We start from the raw sequence: 22095 nt of genomic DNA on the forward strand, positions 1-22095 counted from the left end.
GGGCAGCTGTGGAATCAGAACAGCAGAAGAGCCACGGCTCAGGTCTAAAAACAACACACATCACCAAAAAGTGCTCCTTTTCTACTTCAGTCCACGGCCAGACTCGCCACGGGCTCGTGTGCAGCTGTCAGGAGGGCAGAAGCACTTGTTCCCAGACACCAGAGTAGAAGCGTGTCCACGCTGTGTGGGGCAGGGGTGACGGATGCCACGCTGAGGAACAAATCTACGAAGTCCCTGTAGGCCCCCAAACTCTATCCCTTCCTGTTGCACCCCTGTGACTCCAACAGGGCGGCCTGTTGCCAGCTGGGAATCACCGGCTCCCAAGGCTTATCTGCTGCTGTTTAACAAGGTTTTTATTTACGAGAACTCAGTGGAACACCATGCAAAGGCGCATGAGGAAGATGCCACTCCATCAGATACAGAACCCACCTCTCATATCGTGCTACAGACATGTGGGTTTGGGAACACACCGTTGCCTCCAAAAGCAACCCTCAGGTGTTCAGAATGCAAGCAGCATGTCGCTGCAAGATCAAAGGCACATGTCTGTGAGACAGAGATTTAGAAGATATTTACAACACGGTCCACGAGCTTCCATCCACCATGCCTTCCAAAGCTTTGCAAAACCAGCCGTGTGTTATGAAAGACATACAGCAAAACACTTCTTCACAGCGTTCCTAGGAAGAAAAAACACAAAGATAAATGGGAGATCATCACTCCAAAGGCTCCTGGAAGTGGTAAAGACCTTCCTTGAGATTTTCTGGGTACCCAGAGCAGCACGCTGCAGAGAAGAAAGCACCCAGACCATGGAGTCAGATCTACATGGCATCAAACCTCAGCTTCAACATCTACTACTAATATTATCCCGGGGAAGGGACTTGCCTTATTTGAGTATCAAATTCCTCATCTGTAAAAGGGCACATCCCCATTTACCCTGTAGACCAGTCTGGGAATTAGTGCATTGCACAGAGTAGGTATTTAATAAAGAATCGCTACCATGACCATCAGAGGAAAAGACAGGAAGAAAGTGGAAACTATCTAAAACCGAGAAATTAGTCAGGACTGTATACTTTAATATCTACCAGAATCACAGAATGCACCGAAAGCATTAAGTCAAATAGGCACTAGGGCCTTTCTCCTCTCTAAGCAGGCAGCAGAAACTTGTTAAGGGACATCTTGCAGGAGTTCCCTAGCACAGGGAGCTCTCTATAGGTACTGAGCACTTGCTACCCTGATGTATGAGCTCTATCCCAGGCACTTGCTCCTTGGAATTCAGTGTAGAGCGTGCAAGGAAAGAGTGAGGGCTCAGCAGATTACTATTCTATTCAAGCAGGCACATCCATCCCACCGCCGTATCTGGCCATGTTCTAGGGCTTCTCACCCCAGTTCTACTCCTTGTGTTCTCAGCGGCATTTGTGCCAAGGACACTGGAGTCACATGAGGGAGGGAGGGAGGGAGGGAGGGAGGGAGGGAGGGAGGGAGGGAGGAGGGAGGGAGGGAACATGAGAGAATGTATTCGCATGAGCGGGCACTGCATTTTGCTATCAAGATAATTCTAGGACAGCATTAATTTTTTTTTTTTTTTTTTTTTTTTGCGGTACGCAGGCCTCTCACTGTTGTGGCCTCTCCCATTGCGGAGCACAGGCTCCAGACGCACAGGCTCAGCGTCCATGGCCCACGGGCCCAGCCGCTCCGCGGCACATGGGATCTTCCCGGACCGGGGCACGAACCCGTGTCCCCTGCATCGGCAGGCGGACTCTCAACCACTGCGCCACCAGGGAAGCCCTAGGACAGTATTTCTTAAGATACGCTCTGCACTGAAGTCCCAGCAGATGCTCTGCACAAGAAAGGGTTTTGACAAATAAGATCCCTTGTGGCAGCTCACAATACACATATTAAAGGACCTGGAAAGCCTACTCACAAAGCCACCCAGCTGCCTTTAACGTGGTGGGCTGGTTAACTTCTCGTCTAATCAGTCACTCGCCACCGTCTTCCGATCACTGTCAGCAACAGCCTCGGAAGGCCTAAGCTTGCTCTACCTCCTTCCCAGCTCTCGCACATTTCTCATTGCCTCAACACAGTTAAGGAAAAGCCTCTTTTTAGTTCACAGGTCATGAAAGAGAGGAATGGAAATTAAATGGTGACATGAGAACAGAGTCGGAGGCAAAGATCACTGAAAGTGCTAATTAAAGGAGGTTTGGAGGTCAGAAGCTCGGAGTGAGAAGGGGCCAACCCAAGTCAGTTATCACGAGTCCTTTCAGGCCGGGTGGGGGGGGCGGTCAAGTGAGCTGCTCAAGGTCACACTGCTAATTAGGAAACCCTGGTCCTCCTGAGTCCTGGCCCTGCCTACTTTCCCTCTATGAATTCTTTTCTGAAATGTTCCCATCAGTGGGATAGTATAAGAAAACAAGCATGAACGTAGACCCCCTCCATCCCTCGCTCAGTGATATTAAGGTGATATTCACCTTTAGGAAAATCTCCTCAAACCTACAGGTTAAAAGAGTGATAATGAGCATATACATACTGTCTATCACAGCAGAATGCTCCCAGCGCCAGGAATCGGTAGACCTGGGTCAATGCCCATCACTGGTTGTATTATGGGGTGAGGGGGTGGGGGCATTGGCTTACTAATCTATAAAATAGGTGTATAACATCTGCCTATTCGTCTCCAAGGATCTTCATAAAGATAAAATGGCGTGAACTCTCTGAAAGCACCCTAAACTAAAAGGCCCCACGCAAACTATCACCATCCCCAAACGACAGACATTATAATCCTCAAGACAGTCTTACCTTGCGAATGGTATGTAGGAAAGGCTATACCTACAATGAAAAACAAACAAAAGATCAAGTCAAATGAAGGGAGTGGAAGATTACGCAGTGGATTGGGTCTCTGAGCTGCAAGAGCACCTGCGGTGATGTATCCAGACCCCCTCCCTCCTCAGTGTGGAGGGTGTGTGCGCACACGCACACATAAAGGCGCGCGCGGTGCCACGTGTATAACAGGGAAGGGGGTGTCATCTGTAGCCAAGGTAGGAGGGCAGAAGGCCCGTATGGAGACAACTCTGTCACCTCAGCCTCACGGGGCTACTGCTTTAACCAAATGAGCCAGCAGCCTTACCTACAACAGGCAGATTCCAGATAGCCAGATGACCTAGAAGCCCTATTCTAAAGGAACATCAAATAAAACGCAGATCAGCTGTCCTCTAACATGTTACAAGTTCGCAACAGAATACAACTTCTACCCCATTGGCATAAATTTTCTGCTCTGTGCCTAATCATTTTAAAAGAAGAGAAAAGAGAGCAGGAAAAGAAAAGAAAAAAAAAACGCACTACCAACTGCCCTATGGATGAAAGTATAAGCAAGCTATGATTCTTTAAGAACCCAAGCCCACAGATATCTTGGTGGTCCCAGTTAGCGCAGCCCCCTCGCCCAGAATGGAACCACAGAGGGGAGGAAGCTGGCCACGCCCCCAAAGACCAGGCCTGGGTGTCAGGCGGGCTGGAAGCCAATCAACTCTAAGTTGGAACACATCAGGGTTGGAATAGGGCCATCTGACTGTGCACATATGAACGCTGAACCTTTAAAAAATGGCGTCAGAATCAGTCTATATGCAAAGAAAGGCATGTGTACGTAGGGATTAATTTCTGCCCCGAGAAGAAAACCAAAATATAAACATAAGCCATCACACCAGGCCCTTTCAGTACCCACTACCACACTGTATGTGTCCCATTAAAATCAGGCCATCATTCTTCTCCGTAGCTGACACTCACCACGTACAAAAGCTGACTTACTTGGAATAAATTCCAAAGGGCATTTTGAAAGTACATTTATTCAAAAGTCCAAAATTACTAAAAGGAAGGATGGGTGTTAAGCTTGCAGTCTCAAGATGAATTTCTATCAAATAAGACAACATTTGATCCTTGGAAGCTTTAAAACTTTCACAGTCTTCCTTTCTTCGCATTAGAGCCAACATTTCTCCCCAAAGTAGATCAAGTCACATTTTTATGAAACTGTTCTGGCAGATACCATCCCTTGATAAACCGTGAACACATTACAGAAACGTCTCAGAAGCTATTGATTCCATACGTGCCACCACCCCCGTACTTTGACGTTGGACAGGTCTGAAATGGCCATGACGCTGCAGCCCCATCCATGGTTCTGAATGATAATGTCTTCAGTGGTCCTCTCACTATGCTTGGCCCCTAGGGCACAACGCCCTGGTTTTGCTACGGCGCACAGCCACACGGTTTCCCATTGCGTCAGTCACCGCTTCTCATCTGCTGCTGACAATTCACTCTTTGTCCTTCTGTTAAATGATTCATCCCACCACAAATGTAACACTCACGATTTTCCTCACCAGTTTCCTTTTCCTTTAATGCCTGTTTGACTCACAAGCCTCTTTTTACCGGTCCCTACACAACTTCATTGTCCTTGCCCTTACCAGACGTGAGTGGTTGAATAACGTCTGCAACATCTCAAAATCAACCCTGAGCCCAGCAAAAATGCCACAGTGGGCAAAGAGCCTCCCAGGACCACTCAAGGCCACTAATGCCACCTACTGGCGGTGGGCTGAGTCGACAGGCTTTGGTGCTCTGCGGTGTGATTTGACTTGCATCATTAAGGATTCTTAAGTCGAAAAGCTTCTGTTTTCCCAATCCTCCTACCCACACCATGTGGGATTTTATCTCCTTCAGCTGCGTTAGTCAGAGATCGATGTGGGAAGGGACTGTCGAAAAGGTTACTTACCACGTCAGGGCCAGAGACTGCAAAATGCAGAAGATGAGAGCAAGCCCTCTGTTGTGCCACTGGAAGAAAAATGATACGGTTACAGGTACGTGTGTGACAAGAGGCACACACCAAAAAGGTTAAGGAAAATTAAAATACACACTTACCCAAAAGGCAGAACACAGGGTAAGCGTCATGCACAGCTAGAGAGAGAGAGGAAACATTATTTAATTAATACAATGACAATGATAACAGGGAGGGGAAGAAACTAAAGACATCATTCTTGACAAACTTACAACAACACATCAAACTGCAGTAATCACATTCTGTGGTTAGCACAGCAACCAAATGCATCCTTCATCTCAAAGCACTGAACCTACGCGAGCACCCATCTTTGGCAGAGGAGTTCAAATCCCAGTGAAACGAAACTGGCCAATAAGGATTCATGTAGATTAAAAAGAGAAGGATCCTCTTCTACTTTCAAATTTTCCCAAAATCTCTGCCCAGCAAACACAAGCACATTTCTGGTCCACCCATCCATCCACCCTTCCATTCCAACATATACTAAAGTAGGTTAAACACACACCTCTTTAACTCCTGCCAAACACTAGTGTCTGGAGTAGAAAGCGCATGTGAGGACAAGGGTTAACGCTAGATGTCAATCTCACAGCCAGAGTCAATTATTTGTTTACACATCACCTAACACTGTCCCTGAGTCCTTTCTTAGTAAGTTCTTTTTGCAAGAGACTTATCCAGGCCATCTACATCCAGGGATGGCCAAAAACAATGAGTAGTCCAGCTGTCAGTCATGCCTGTCCTCTCCATCCTGCTGTATCAGTAACCACTCAATAAATATGACCGAAATAATTTCTTGGTGTCCAGCATGGTGCCCGATGCTCTGAAAGGACACAAAACAGTAGCAAGTGTGGCCACGGCCTTAGAGAACTTACCCACCTGAACAAATGAGATGTACACAAATGAAACTACAAAGTACGTTGCTCAAGGTCTGAACATTGCAATACTGATAACTGTAACAGCAGTCCAGAGGACGTGGTCTGGAATGATGGGATGGTCCCATGGAAGGAAAGGGCCCAAGGAAGGGAGAGGCATTCTGGGTTAATGGGACAGGAAGATAGGACAAGACTGAAGACACTGTGGTGAGAGCAGGGAACGGGGGTGCTGGGCCATGAGGAAACCAGACCTGCTTCAGGAAAACTGACAAAAACAAACAGGATCCCAAAGTCAGAGAATGACAAGGGGAAAAAGAGCCCATGCTAGGAGACTGGACACCTACTTGAGAGAATGAACCCTGTGTTCCCCAGTTACTCCCTCTAAGCTTTCCTTGTATGTGGCATCACCCACCACCAGGAGGGTGTCAGAGCCCTCTTATTACCACATGAGTTTGCCAAATTTAAGAAGCAACACCTTCTGGAGGGGCTTTATAGAAATGGCAGTACCTTAACACCAAGTGAAACACAAGTCGGGGGAAGAGAGGAAAAATTATTAGATGAAGAATGCTCCCTTCTGCCACAGTGGTTACAGGAATCAGATAGTAAGTCAAGATGAAAGGGAAAAGGATAGGAGTCTTTAGGTTTAAGAGGAAAAAAATTGCAAACAGCAGAAACAAACACTCCTATTTTAGACATCCAGGTAACAGGCAGACCTTACCAGCACCATGATGGTTGCAATCAAACGCGTAGGCTCTATCATTCGCTTCAGCTGTTTCATCGGTCCCATGAGGAAGACAGTGCTAAGAGGCAAACACACACAGGCCGTTCAGCCCAGAACAGAGCCACACGAGGTAAACCAAGGTGCCTCCCCATCACCTCCCCCAGCTCACCTGTGGGCAATAATAGCAGTAATAGTAGCTGACCCTCGAAAAGCTCCGACTGCGCTAGGCACTGTGCCTCAGGGCCTTTTGTGCCTTATTCTTATTTAGTCCATTAACAATTTATGAAGTTGATTACAGGAACAGTCATCATACTTATTTTGCAGACAAAGAAGCTTAAGTCCAGAAAGGACCTGTTACTTATCTGAGGCCACCCAACTAGAATACGGTAGAGTGAGGATGTAGATGCAGTAGGTCTGACTCCGGAGCCACGTCCATAACCACTAGGTTAGAGGACCCCTCCCTTCCAGGTGCTACCTTGCCTCCTTCACAACCTACCCATGGAAACAAACAAACCAAAGTGACTCCGGTAATCTAAAAAAGAAAAACCACATCTTACAGGCTTAGGCAGTTTATGTTAAGAGGTAGAGCATTTCATTTTCTTTTGTAAACTCCAGAGGATAATTCTAATGTTGATAGGAATATCATCTGTGATGTGTGGAACACTTGCTAAGTGCTAGATATCGCGTACATGATCTCATTTCACCCCCTCAACAACTCTGTGAGTTAGGTATTATTACACTTATTTTAGAGCTGAGAAAATAAAAGCTCAGAAAGGTTAATTTACTTATCCAAGATCACACAGCTAAGCCCATAAAAGAGCTGGCATTCCAACCCACATCTATTGGATTCCCAAGCTCCAAAAGACAGCCCCAGCATGCCTTCTGTAGGGATGGAACTCGATAGGTGGCTAGTGAGAAAAAGTAAACACAAATGAAGCAGACACTCACGCCTAACACGGCAAGTGCCAGGGCCCAGTATAGGTCATGTTTCCCGACTCCTGACAGAAACGCCCCGTGTGGCATCACCCCACTGGTTTACAGCCAGCATTTAATACAAGCCAACCAGCAGATGACATTAGCTACTGAGTGTTCTAAGAACAAAAATTTGTTAAATAAGTCTACCTCTCTTTGAAGTGCATTGTTTCCATTTGAATTCAAAGCTGCACTCCCAGGTCAAGGGTTTGCGCTGAGTGCACTCTTGAGCCTACGTTGAACAAGAAGCGATAGCCAAGGGTGGCCTTAAAAATTACATGCAGCATATATACGAAAATATAAAAGATTACAGGTAAAGCCACAAACTCCTAGACACACCCTGGAATAACAATTCGCTCCCTTTATTATCTCCCTGGGCAATGCTTCGAAAAGTTGGTCCCATTAGGATTTGCTAAATAGTTCTTTTGGACTAACCAACACACCCATATATTTATGCTCAGTCTAGACTCTACATTATAACCTATGCCGTCTGCCCAAAGCAAAACCCCCCAAAAGTTAGTATTTGAGAGAACTTTGGAGGCAAGATTAGACATCTCCAAGGGCCAGCATTATACTATCATAAGAATAAATTTAGAGATGATCACACTAAGTGAAGTAAGTCAGACAAAGAAAGACGAATATCATATGATATCACTTGTATGTGGAATCAAAAGAAAAAAATGATACAAATGAACTTAAAAAACAGAAACAGACTCACAGACTTTGAAAACAAACTTATGGTTAACAAAGCGGAGACATGGTGGGGAGGGATAAATTAGGAGTTTGGGATTAACATATACATACCACTGTATGTAAAATAGATAATCAACAAGGACCTACTGTATAGCACAGGGAACTCTACTCAATATTCTCTAATAACCTATATGGGAAAAGTGTCTGGAAAAGGATATATGTATATGCATAACTGAATCATTTAGCTGTACAACTAACATCACACTGTAAACCAACTATACTCCAATATAAAATAAAAATTAAATTTAAAAAAAACTTAAAAAAAACAGAATTAATAAATTAAGTTTAAGCAGGTGGCCAGTGCATTGCACTTAATCATTTGGTTAACATTTCCAAGCAGAAAAAGACCTAGGTTTGGGGACAATTACGGACAAGTAAGACAGAAGTGCAGCCCTTGTCAAGTGGTAGACTTGTAACAAGTCAGTGTAATAAAATGCTATCTCTGTTGTCACATAAATATATATGGGACAGACAGAGCCCATATAAAGGAGGAGGTCATTGATTCTGGAGGGGAAAAGGGAATTAAGAGAAGTTTCATGGAAGAGGTGACTTCTGAGTCAGGTCTTGACAAATGAGCAAGTACCCATCAAAGGGGGTGGTGCAGAGGGGGCAGCACCCCAGGCACAGAAAACAGCCCAAGCAAAGCACAAAGACGTCTGGAGAAATGCAAGTTCAGCCTGGCTGAGGAGAACGACTCGAAGAGTCTGTCCTGTATGCATGCTGAGGGTTTTGGACTTCACCCGTTGAGAGGGAATGGGAAGCCACTAAGGGGGCTAAGCAAGGCTATAAAAGAATGGCTCCACAGCTCTGTGGAAAATGGCCTGGCGAGGGTCCATAAAAGAGGCAGAGAAGCCCAACAAGGAACTCCTGTAGTGAGCAGTGATAGAGGCCAGAGCTAAAAGCAGCTCAGATATCACCTTCTACGGGAAGCCCTCCTGTCTCCCCAGGTCACGTCAGACCAGCTCACCTGCCCTTCCCTGAGCATTGCTCTCTCCATACCCTATTATATTATCAGTTTATATGCCTGGCCAACCAGTGAGCTCCATCACAGCAGGAACCAAACCCTGCTCGTCCTTGAATTCTCAGAGCCCAGCACAGGGTGTGAGCATGTGAGTCAATCAGCAAGGGGCAGCCTCAGTAAGACTAGAGCAATGGAGAGGGCAGTGTTGTAAACTTTGAAGAAATCATTCAACTCTTCCGTGCCATGTAAAACCACAATGGTAGTACAGTTCCTGCCTTCTCCAGTGGTACTTCAAGGATGAACTAAGATATAAAAATATGTTGAAGTTAAAAAAGAAAAAAAAAAATATATATATATACACATATGTTGAAGTGATAGGATATGAAAGTGATGTTTTGTGGGGGTTTTTTTGCGGTACGCGGGCCTCTCACCGTTGTGGAGCACAGGCTCCGGACACACAGGCTCAGTGGCCATGGCTCACGGGCCCAGCCGCTCCGCAGCATGTGGGATCTTCCCGGACCGGGGCACAAACCCGTGTCCCCTGCATTGGCAGGCGGACTCTCAACCTCTGCGCCACCAGGGAAGCCCGAAAGTGATGTATTTTAACTACCTCTTTTCTCTTCAAATCTTTAAAACTATGGAAGCATCCTCTTTCACCTCCCTCCAAACACAACGCACATCCATTTTCCCATCTAATAATTGGCTAAGGTTAGATTTAAAAAACTGTTACCTCCCAAGAGATGCGATGTTACCAAAGGTGTAAAACACTGCGAAGAGGTATAGTCCCTTCCTGGGCACCCAGAGCAGAAGAGTTCCCTGAAAGATAAGGCACAGAGTATCAGCACGTGAGGAACACCCCACCACAGCCACCGAACCAGGAGTGCACAGAGGAACCTTTTCCCCTCCGCGCCCCCCTTCCTCCCTCACCACTTCCCTTTCCTCCCCCTCCTCTTATCCATGCATTTCAGTGAAGAGCAGAAGAGAAAAGGAGGTAGATGAAAGTGGAAAGATAGAGGGAAGGAACGCAGGGGGAAAAGATGGCGGAGGGGTGGGCGGTCTTACCAGCAGTGAGCAGAGAATTCCTGCAGCAAAACAGGCAATGAAGCCTTTTATTCTGGTGCCCGAGCTTAATGAAGCTGCCTCCACAACCTGAAATATTTAAAAAACTAATTACATACATGTATATGCATATTTAATCACCAAAAACAAAGGACACATACTTAAATTTAGAATTTGTACAGAGAAAGGCAGCAACACAGAATCCTAGCTGTGCATAGCTACAGGAGCCCTCATGATCACTGAGTCCAGCCATGAGTCTCTTCTCCAGCAGCTGACTAGAGGCTACCGAGCCTCTGGTTGGACATCTCCAGAGGTGGAAACTCTGCCTCAAGCACAATGCACTTCACAAACAGTGAAGTGGATTGAAGCGATGGGCTGGTGGGGCCCGAGCTGTGTCCCACAGCTGTGCCGTGTCTCATCCAGGAGCCCAAAGTTCACGAACCGGTTCGAATTGCCTATGACAGGCCTCGGGGTCGTCCCGTGTCCAAGAAGAAACGCCAGGACTTTGATTTCACCCAGCAGAAACTGACCGACAAGAACCTGGGGGTCCAGATGCTACAGAAGATGGGCTGGAAGGAGGGCCACGGCCTGGGCTCCTGTGGGAAGGGCATCAGGGAGCCCATCAGCGTGGGAACTGCCTCGGAAGGGGAGGGGTTGGGTGCCAACAGGCAGGAGCACAAAGAAGACACGTTTGACGTGGTCCGTCAGAGGATGATGCAGATGTACAGACACAAACGGGCCAACAAATAGTTCCAGGGTCTCTTCCATGAGGACGACAGGCATCCGGAAAGCGCTAACTCACCACTTTGGGTGCCTACTGTCTCTGCCTTGTTTCCATCACTGGAAATCATATAGAGAAATTTAGCATTTTTGGCCCTTGGTAAAACCTGTGGCACAAACGGAAGTCCCTTAACTTTATCTTGACAATGTATAGGTATTATCTACTTTCCTACTCCATAATGAACTGCAAAATCGTCCATGGAAATTTAAAGATAACTTCTGGTTTCTTACTCCGTAGGGAATTATAAAATTATCCAACAGATGCTATTGAGTTCGAAAGAGGAGTTCAAGAAAACTGTGGAAAAATAGTGAATGGCATGATCACTGGGTTCTTTCTTTTGAGTGCACTGTTCTTTATATTACAAAATTTTTAAAGTTTTATTGCTTTAAAGATATATGCCTTTGTAATAGATTTAGATCTTAGAAAAATTATATTTGAAAAACACATGCATTCCATTTTTCCTAAAGAGTGTTTATTATAAAAAAACCTATCTAGTGCTGTGCTGTGTCATGTATGCTATACGTACTTTCTCGTTTTTACCGCAAAATGATTTGACCATGTTTATGAGGAAATCACTGTGCTTAGAATAAGATACCGTTAAACCACAAGTCAAATTATGCCAAGGTTGACCTCAGAGACTGTTCCAGAATATTATCCTATGCATAAATGCTCCACCATGTTCTGTTTATTATAAGTAAAATCATCTTCAAATATCTTTGACATTAAGTAAGGACAAACATATTAGTATGGGATATTATGTGCCATGAGACAGTTATATTTCAATTTAGATGATTCAAATTCCATGAGAAGAATGGTCACTTATTACTGTTTTAATAATAGTAAAATATCTTTTTTTTTTTTTTTTTTTGCGGTGCGCGGGCCTCTCACTGTTGTGGCCTCTCCCGTTGCGGAGCACAGGTTCCGGACGCACAGGCTCAGCGGCCATGGCTCACGGGCCCAGCCGCTCCGCGGCACATGGGATCCTCCCGGACCAGGGCACGAACCCGTGTCCCCCGCATCGGCAGGCGGACTCCCAACCACAGCGCCACCAGGGAAGCCCAGTAAAATATCTTTTGATAACATTTCCACTCTCTTTGATGTGGAAGATATTAGGTGCGTGAGTACAAATATGGCCATTTTCTCTTGGTCATTTATTAAATTATGTATACTATTTGTTGTTATATATGAAGTAGATATTCAAATACAGAAGCAGAATTAAAGGATCCAGGCCAACATAAAGAGCTGACAGAAACCATACATGTGAAAGAAAATACAGAAACCTGGAAACGCTGAGCTCTAAAAAGGACCCATATTTAAGAAAGTTTTGGCTACGCATATGTCAAAGACTGTTACGTCCAATTTTCTGCTGGTTTCACAGCTATTTAGAAGTGTAGGTTGGCGCTTCATTAAGGTACAGCTATGTGGATCCCATCCATGTTACTTCATTTACTGTCCTTAGAATAAGATGTACTTTATTATAAGCACCACTCCCCTTTAATTAATTTAATTAGTCTTACATTGTAAATGAGCTTGTTTCCTCAAATTTTAGGTAGATACAATTACTCAGTCTTTGAGCATAGCATATGATTCAGTTTTTTAAAAACTGCAGTTGATTCACAATTGTTGTTAGTTTCAGTTGTACAGCAAAGTGATTCAGTTATACATGTATGTATTCTTTTTCAGATTCTTTTCCATTATAGGTTGTTATAAGATATTCACTATAGTTCCCTATCCTATACAGTAAGTCCTTGTTGTTTATCTATTTTATAAATAGTACTATGTATCTGTTAATCCCAAACTCCTAATTTTATCCCTCCCTTCTCCCCCTTTCCCCTTTGGTAACCATAAATTTGTTTTCTATGTCTGAGTCTGTTTCTGTTTTGTAAATAAGTTCATTTGTATCACTTTTTTAGATTCCACATATAAGTGATATCATATATTTGTCTTTGATTACTTCACTTCATATGATAATCTCTACATCCATCGATATTGCTGCAAATGGCATTATTTCATTCATTTTTATGGCTAAGAAATATTCCATTATATATAATATGTATATTAATATATATATGTTCCATATAAAATGGAATATATGTATACATATGTATATATATATATACACACACCACATCTTCTTTATCCATTCCTCTGTCAATGGACACTTAGGTTACTTCCATATTTTAGCTATTGTAAATAGTGCTGCTATGAACATTGGGATACATGTACCTTTTCAAACTACAGTTTTCATCTTTTCTGGATGCATGCCCAGGAGTGGGATTGCTGGATCATATGATAACTATATTTTTACTCTTTAAGGAACCTCCATACTGTTCACCATAGTGGCTGCACCAACTTACACTCCCATCAACAGTGTAGGAAGGTTCCCTTTTCTCCATACCCTCTCCAATGTTTACTGTTTGTAGACTTTTTGATGATGGCCATTCACGCTCTAGGCACATGGACTTCAGTAGTTGCAGCATGTGGGCTCAGTAGTTGCAGCACACAGGGCCTAGAGCACACGGGCTTCAGTAGTTGTGGCATACAGGCTCAGTAGTTGTGGCACAATGGGCTTAGTTGCTCCGCGGCATGTGGGATTTCCTGGAGCAGGGCTCGAACCCATGTCCCCATGGACACGGCACCCCACATCTGCAAGACAGCAGACCCTAGAGCAGCCTCAGCCTTTACGGCAGCCTAGGCAGGATGAGGACCACAACTGGAAAGCTGTGAGCTCCCCCAGGCAGGGCCCAGGGAAAGGGGAAAAGACAGGGATGGCACTCGCGCAGTTGGATCCAAGGGGCACCATCTCCTAAGTCAACCAGCCAAGCTTCAGGACTCACTGCTCCTGCTGGCCTTTCTGGGACCCGGGAGGGCTCAGGCTCTCATCCTAATCAGGACTCTCAGCCGAGTCTATTCACTCTTGGTGCAGAAGTTGTTCTTCAAGGTGCTGGCATCAGCCAAGTCACCCACGTGTGAGATGGATCCTAGTTAATTAATGACTGCCCTACTCATCCCTCTGTCACCATGATTAATCCTTCCCAAGAGCAAAGTTCAGAGGAGGCCGAGATTTCCAGAAAAGCCCCACTAAAACAAGGGAGCCTCTGAGTAACTCCTGAGGATTTTTTCCCCATGTCAAAGATGACAGCCAAGTGTCTGCACCAGAGACCTTCCTAGTCTGTCAACCTCATGCAGTGGCCACAGCTGCTCCAAGTTGCACAGGCAGCTGCCAGGGAGACCAAAGGCCTTTCCTCCTGCCCAGCCAAGGCAGGGCAGCCAGGCCCCCTGCATATTCATTCACCCAGGGCTCACCTCAAGTGGCCAGCACAGTCCCCATCTGGCAATGTGGTGACCACACATGCCCCCAGCTGATGGAGGAAGGCAGTGGTGGCAGAGGTTCCCAGGGTCACTAAACCGGCAACTCCCTCAGCCTTGACTGCTCCCAGCTCAGGGGCCTATTCTCAACCCTGTCTCTAAACTTCCTGTCAAACTAGAAGCTGGAAGACCAGAGGCTTCCTCAGGCGTGGCAGGCTTCCCTACAGCATGGCTTCCTCCCCACTCACGAGACAGGTATTCAGGGCAGGTTATCTGCCCCATATGTTCACACATATTGAAAGTGGGGCTCATCACACACACACAGCACTTGCAGAAACATATGGCACCTTATGACCCTACACAGAATGGCACGCTCAGGATGGTGACACTCCGGGGGAGTAGGGTGTTAGGAGCTGACAGAGGCGCCACCTGGTCCCACGTTAGGAACCTCTCCCCCAAAATGAGCCCTGTGATGCTCTGTTACCAGTCTTCACTGGCACCCCAGACACTCGGGTTAGACCCCTTCTGACTCACCTGTTCAACCTCCCACAAGGACAGGAGAAAATCGAAAGCCACCACTCTTCCTACTCATGCAAGCACCGAAGAACTTACCTTGCCAAGGTGGAAAACTGAACAGAGCTATGTGGAAGAAGAAAATTGTGGTAGTGGGATTGGACTGGATTCAATCCAATGCTTGCCTGAGCATTACTTGGCATCAACAGAGACATTTTAAAAGATTCACCCGTTTGTTTGTTTGTTTTTTGCGGTACGCGGGCCTCTCACTGTTGGGGCCTCTCCCGCTGCGGAGCACAGGCTCCGGACGCGCAGGCTCAGCGGCCATGGCTCACGGGCCCAGCCGCTCCGCGGCATGTGGGATCTTCCCGGACCGGGGCACGAACCCGTGTCCCCTGCATCAGCAGGCGGACCCTCAACCACTGCGCCACCAGGGAAGCCCTCACCCATTTTTTTACAGGATAAGCCACAAGGTTAAGTATCAATTTGACACGGCCTTGGTATTTAGAGCACAAAATAGTCTCAACAGGACAGTGAGATGCCAGCTCTTGTAAAAATTAAAATCACTCGTGATAGGAAGCAGTTCTGGTTTCTGCTTCAAAAAGGAAAGTAACACGTTGGTTGGTTCTACATGTCTCTCAAGCTGACTCCCATCCAAATGTCACCCTATTTGCCAAAATGAGGGAGGGGGCGATAACTTTTCATCTACGTGGTTGCAAGTTCTTTCACTAAGCATGCTTAGTCACAGGCCAGAGGAAGCTGTTGCTCCACTTCCAACTGGATCCAGTGAAAGCTAAACACTTCTTTGTGCCAATTTGTGAAAATCAACTCCATTGATGTAAAATAACTCCTTAAATTCATGGTTTCTGGAAACTGTGCTAGCGCACTTTTGGGAAATTAGAGTAGCTGGAATAGCACCTGGATAGAATCTGTAGGCAAAGAGCTCACAGGCTGTCTGACAGGCAGTTATGCACAAGGGTCCCTTTGACTGACTCTGGGATGTGGAGAGAAGAGGGGCTCTTGCCAAAAGAAGAAAAGCTGAGAACTGTTCGGAGAAACAGGGTTGGTAACAGGCAGAAGGTGAGAAAGGAACACTGCCTCATTCCTGTGCTTTCAAACCAGGTACAATTCAGACCCTCCGTGTCCCTGCAATCCTGTAGAGAAAACATAAAGCCCGCAGTTTCAGAAAGAAGCCCATAGAAACTGAATTGAAGATTGAAGGTGGATTTATGAAGACCAGGTATCAATCACAAAACTCATCAAGAGGCCATCTGTGATTAGACATCACCAGGCAAGTTTTATAATTCCCCAGTTTCATATGTAGGAGAAACAGAACTAGTCATATTTTTATTTTTTGCATTAAAAGAATAACAATTTTTTAACGTCTTTATTGGAATATAATTGCTTTACAGTGTTGTGTTAGTTTCTGCTGTATAACAAAGTGAATCAGCTACATGCATACGTGTAACCCCATATCCCCTCCCTCTTGTGTCTCCCTCCCACCCTCCCTATCCCACCCCTCTAGGTGGTTGCAAAGCACCCAGCTGACCTCCCTGTGCTATGCAGCTGCTTCCCACTAGCTAACAGGATAACAGCTTTTTAAAGCACTCACTTCTGGTGACGTCTGACTGTTTTTATAACTGAATGTGAAGAGACTTTAAGGCCACCAAGTCCAATATCCCCCACTAAACAGAAATTTCACCAGCATCCTCCAGCCTTGCCAGCCTCAAAACCATGGGAAATGTGAGACCATCAAGTCAGTACCAGCATTTTCAAGGAGGCCCTGACCTAATAAGTAAAAACGGAGCCAAAAACAACCCTGAGAGTGAATTCAGCTGGACACAAAATGCTTCCTGGTTAGTTGCGGACTCAGGAAGTGCCACACAATGATGTAAACAGGAATCTCACACTCAGAGAGAGGAAACTGACAGCAGTGTTTTAGAACCAGACAGAAGCACCTAGTCTTTCTAAAATAGATTCTACATGCCTGAGCTTACAACTCTTTAAAGCCCTTCATTGTGTCCAACACAGGCATTCACTATTTTAGGTAAAAACTAACTCAGCATTTTATGTTTTCAATCTGTACTACATCGTTCACTCCTGAGTGTCTGTCCACTTCATGATGACTTTCTAAATCAAAATGTCTGCATCATCCCCGCTCTCCCCACAAGAGTCCACAGAAAGAGAAAGCATCGCCCTCTTGAACCCCAGCTGCTCTAAAACCTTATTGACAGTCCGTGCAACATAAAGCTTTAGATAAGCATGACTGTCAACCACATAAGTTTTCTTAGGCCCAGTCTGAGGTTTGGCTTGTGAGTTCATACAAGAAGCCAGATATCAAAAAACGAGGAACTCATGAAATTATTAGCGAGCCTTGACCAATTAATAAAGGCAACAGATTTAAAAGAAGCCACAGGCTGTTCTGAAATGTCAAAAAAAAGTTAAACTCCAATTTCTAAAACACTCAACGTCTGTAGTGTTGTTTCTTCAAGGTGAAGATTCAGAGAGCAACTTTTAGGATTCCGAGATTTCATGGTGGGCGTGGAGGTATCAGGGTCACACAAAAGTCAGAATAAAATCAACAACCACAAAAGCAAGTGAAAGCAGCATGCTGAGATAGCCACTTGAGACACTGATGACAGAGGAAAAACTTAGGCTCCAACTTGAAAGAAGCCATATTATCTTGTGCAAGAGCTTCATTTTACAGATGAGGAAACTGAGGCCCACGGAATATGCCAAAAAATAAAGAGAAATCTTATTTTATCATTCACGGAGAAAAAAAATAACAAAACTCTAAGCACTAGAAATAGGAAATAAACATCCTGTGTGGCTCTAGAAGATAGGGCATTAATGCCCAAGTTTCAGCTCGACCAAACCTTTCTAAAAAAACAAACAAGTGTGCAGGCGGCCTCATGAGGTCCTGGGCGTCTACGGAGTCTACGTGAAGTGTGTGCACAGAGAAACAAGATGTGGTACCAGCCGTCCAGGAGTTCACGATTTTCCTGGGGGTAGTTTACAGCAACAGTGCGCACAAGGTCGGGTGCGAGTGTCACACCCCACAGCCTAAACTGGGCAGGAACGCAGCCGGGAGCACCTGGGCGCGGCCACCAGCCCCACCTCGCGGTGGGCAGCGAGGAGGGGCGGTCACCCAGGCCCCCGGCGCAGGCTATCTACCCTAGAGGCCCCAGCCTAGCTCGGCCCTAAAGCCCTTTCCCTGGCCTGCAGGGATGGGGCCGCCGAGCGGGAATATCCGCCCTCCCCTTCGCAGATGTTTCTAGGTTTTGCTCCAGCTCGGCCCTCCCTTTGTGGGGGGATGGGACGCGGAAGGCTGAAGGGTGCAGGACAAAAAAGTAAACAGGTGCCGACTGTCCTGTGCAGAGTGTCTGGGCCCTGGTACCTGAGGTGGGGAGTGGGGGGAGCGCGGGGGTCCGGAGCTCTGGAGAGGAGGAGGAAGGAGCAGGGGCAGAGCTGCTTTCCACGAAATCCTGGAAGTCCTGCTTGCCTTTCCTACCCGCCAGCAACAGGCGCCGGCGGAGCTGGGGGCGGGGCTCCGGTGTCACCCGGACCCCCGAGCCCCGGCGCGCTCCCAGGCCCCCCGCCGACCCTCCACCGAGGCGGGGGCGCAGCAGCCTCGGGGCGGAAAGGGCGCGGCCAGGCGGCTGGGCGCCGCGGCGCACTCACCTCTGACAGGCCGCCCCGGTCCTCGGTGTCCTGCCCGCTCAGCACCTTCTTCAGCTTGTCCATGGCGGGCCCGGTCCAACCCGGTTCCAGCCCCCGGCCGGCCGCCTGTTGCTCTGGCTGAGTCGCGGGCTCTTCCGAGTGCTCGGCCCCCGCCGCAGCCAACCACGGCGCGCCCCGCCCAGGTACCTGCCCACCTGGCGGCTGCCGGCGCAGGCGCCCGGCGATCCCCGCACCCGCCTCTAGCCTGCGCCTAGCCCGCGTTTAAGGGCTGGTTTTGGTCCGGGAAGGAGGGGCGGGCAGGAAGAGGTGGGTTTAAGGTCGACCGCGCGTGGCTAAGCCTCAGTTCTGCGTCCGGCGCAGCGTTCCACACCCTAGCCGGCTCCCCTCCCTCCCGGGGCCCTCGTAGGTTCAGTCGACAGACGCGGAGTCCCTAGCACATGCGAGGCACTGCAGAAACAAAGACGGTGAAGCCTGGACCCCCCTCTCCCCGTACCCTACACTCCCTCTGGTGTGGTTGCAGACTTGTAAACAAATGCTGTGGGGAATCCGCGTTCTGATTGTAGTTATACTGGAAACAACTGTTTAAAAATCACTTGAGGCCAACTGGAGCAAATTCAATCTATAACAAGCTTTGTGGAAACGTTAACAAGAAAAACACTACTGTAGTTCCAACTGAAAATGCATCGAGAGGAATGATTTGGGCAAAAACTTGAGAAACGGGTAGAACTTGGGTGAGGGAGTGGGGAAAGGTATACCAGATCGTTTTGTGTTTCTTGGATGGTTTGTTTTACTGACCTCAAACTGGACTCCAGCGCTAATGATTCTATGTTGGAGAATCCATGTAACCCCCAGGATGGTGCCAGAGACAGGACGTGGGCTCACATCTCAAACTGCTTGCTGGAGAATGTCTGGAAAACTAACTTGGAGATTAAATAGGCTTAGAAAAAACAAATCCAAGAGAGGTTACCAGGAACACCCACTAGAGAATCTTCCTGCACCCCCATACACACACACACACACACACACACACAGGCGCGCGCGCGCGCACAGGAGAATATTTATGAAAGAGTAGGAATCTGTGTCTGAGTGGAGAGAACTTAGATGTTACCAAGAACTTGTTAGAAAGTATTATATGTCAACCAAGCAAAGGGATTTGCAAAGGACCCTATACAAGTCAAACGGCTGTAATTACACCCTATGTGATTTCATCTTTATGGAAGGCAAATATGCTATGCTTTATAATTTTAATTTACACCTGAAATCTTGAATAACAAATGCCGGTGCTCTTGCCTGGATGCTCTTTACCCTCTTGTTTCATTCAAGTAAATTCCTACACATCTTTCAAGACTCTTGAAATATCAGCACAGAGTGGAAAGTCCATCCATAGTGGAGTTAGGAAGATCTGGGAGTTACAACTCTAACACCACCACATACTAGATGTGTGGTATTGAGTTACTTAACCTTTCTGGTCCTCAATTTTCTCATCTGTAAGATGGACATAAATGACTACCTCTGAAAGTTATTGTGGGAAGTAAACATGACAGTATATGTAGAGAGCCTGGAACATGGCAGGCATTCAGTTAGCAACTAATGGAAGCCAGTATTACTTTGCCATATCCTCTGAAGCCTTCTCTAAGCCAACCCACACGGACGTTGCAGTTGCTCTTTCCTCTGTGTTCCCAAAGCACCTTAAACACACCTGTAAGTACTCACCTCACAGTGTTACCTTTATTCATGGTCAAGTCTGTCTCCTCTACATTGTGAGACCCACCTCACAGTGTCATTCAGTTCTTGACTCCCTGAACCCAGAAAAACACCCACAAAGCAGGTGCTCAGAAAATCCACATTGAGTGAGTGAATGAATGAATGAGAAACTTTGCGTCTGTCTTTTGCAATTCAGTGAATTGTAGCAGCCAGATTGGCAGACAGGGCAACACTTAAATGACTATGCTACCCAAGTCAGCCGGAAAAGCCTATTTTTGTCAGCAAAGTGAGAACATTGGGCCACCCTCCACCTCCGCCTCCACTCTGCATTCCTCACAGAAAATGAGATTTTGATCAGAAAGATCATATACCTGTAATCTCACCCCATGCCTAAAATCAGTATTTCTCTTAGGGCTGGGTAGGGATAGACTCCGCTCTTGGCCCATGCTTGCAGGGGAGCCTGCCAATCACAAACACACACAAATGCGTTAAAGAACACACGACTCTTTGGTTACTTGGGACCTGACACTCAGCACTGCGACACCCCCTCTCACGGATAACACTGCTCAGGTCCCAGGGAACTGCTTCTTCATGTTTCCTGCCCAATGTCCTTGACACAAAAGGTGACAACATCTGAATGCTGTGAAGCTCATGGGTTGTGCCACTACCTGTGCACACAGAGACTGTTTCAGAGCCAGTAGGATACAAAACAATGCAAGAGCTTAGGTAACAGAAAAAAGACAAGTGCACTTGTCAGATCCCTCCACTAAGATGCCTTGGATGCAATAGATTCTTGTATGAGAATACACCACCTCCCAGTAGCACCAAGTATACATTTTCTTGTTTCTCTACATGCTCTAATTTAAGGTCCCAGAGGTACGCACAAATTAATGCAGTATTTGCAACATATCACATGGAGGCTGATAAGTATTTTGCAAAATTAAACACTTCATATTACTCTTAAATGTATACATGTAGGTCTAGGCATAACGTATGTGAAACGTGACACTGACTTGACACTGAACACTAGAATCATCAGTAGCTTTTGATAAAAACATTTAATAAGATTTTATTGCATTTTCAAAAAGTCAAGTAAAAAGTTTCAACTTTATTTAAATACTTGGTTTAATTTTTAACATTTGTTAATTATAAATTATATTCCTTCCCTTTAACTTTTGATTTTGAATATTTTAGAAAAATAATTCTTGAAAACATAAAAAGTGACAATTTTATTTGAAAATTGAATTTATGTTGTCATGATAATATATTCTAATTTTGTAATAATAATTGGATTCAGTCATCTTTGATATTTTGCCAATTTTCAGTCATATGAAAACTACAGAGAATTCCCTGGCGGTCCAGTGGTTAGAACTTGGAGCTTTCACTGCCAAGGGCACAGGTTCAATCCCTGGTTGGGGAACTAAGATCAACAACAAAAAGAAAACTATAGCTCTACGTGTATTTGTCAATGTAGGAGGATCAAACATAATTTAACAATTGTTTAGCTTGATTTATAGCTTTAAAATAGTTAGACAGGGGCTTCCCTGGTGGCGCAGTGGTTGGGAGTCCGCCTGCCGATGCAGAGGACGTGGGTTCATGCCCAGGTCCGGGAAGATCCCACATGCCGCGGAGCGGCTGGGCCCGTGAGCCATGGCTGCTGAGCCTGTGCGTCCGGAGCCTGTGCTCCGCAATGGGAGAGGCCACAACAGTGAGAGGCCCCCGTAGCGCAAAAAAAAAAAAAAAATATATATATATATATATATATATATATATATATAAATTTAGACATATGGACTTCCATTTGTGCTATTTCCCAGACCCTGCAAATCTTAGGGGCACACTTGCCTGTAAGTGGTCCAGTCAAAGGATTTGGGTTGCCTGAGGGGAAATGCTAGATGCGTTCAGATGTAAAAGGACAAGGATTTTCTGTTTTAAATTAGGAGAAAAACAAGCCTGCTATCAAAGTAT

The 22095-nt window shown here is 46.1% G+C and overlaps 1 protein-coding gene across 1 annotated transcript; it reads right to left on the reverse strand.

Annotated features, from left to right (window-relative positions):
• Positions 1–335: 335 nt before the first annotated feature.
• SFT2D2 (SFT2 domain containing 2) lies at positions 336–18579 on the reverse strand. Its single transcript, XM_022560059.3, has 8 exons — positions 18424–18579; positions 10143–10229; positions 9811–9896; positions 6392–6473; positions 4891–4926; positions 4745–4803; positions 2788–2817; positions 336–674 (listed from the first exon to the last, which is right to left on the reverse strand). Exons 1-8 carry the CDS (start codon positions 18484–18486, stop codon positions 635–637), a joined length of 483 nt encoding a protein of 160 aa, XP_022415767.1. The 5' UTR covers positions 18487–18579; the 3' UTR covers positions 336–634.
• Positions 18580–22095: the final 3516 nt, after the last annotated feature.

Source organism: Delphinapterus leucas, chromosome 1 (genome assembly GCF_059928025.1).
Source record: "Delphinapterus leucas isolate spDelLeu-1000000601 "Yukka" chromosome 1, BTC_Dleu_Yukka2, whole genome shotgun sequence".
Lineage (NCBI taxonomy): Eukaryota > Metazoa > Chordata > Mammalia > Artiodactyla > Monodontidae > Delphinapterus > Delphinapterus leucas.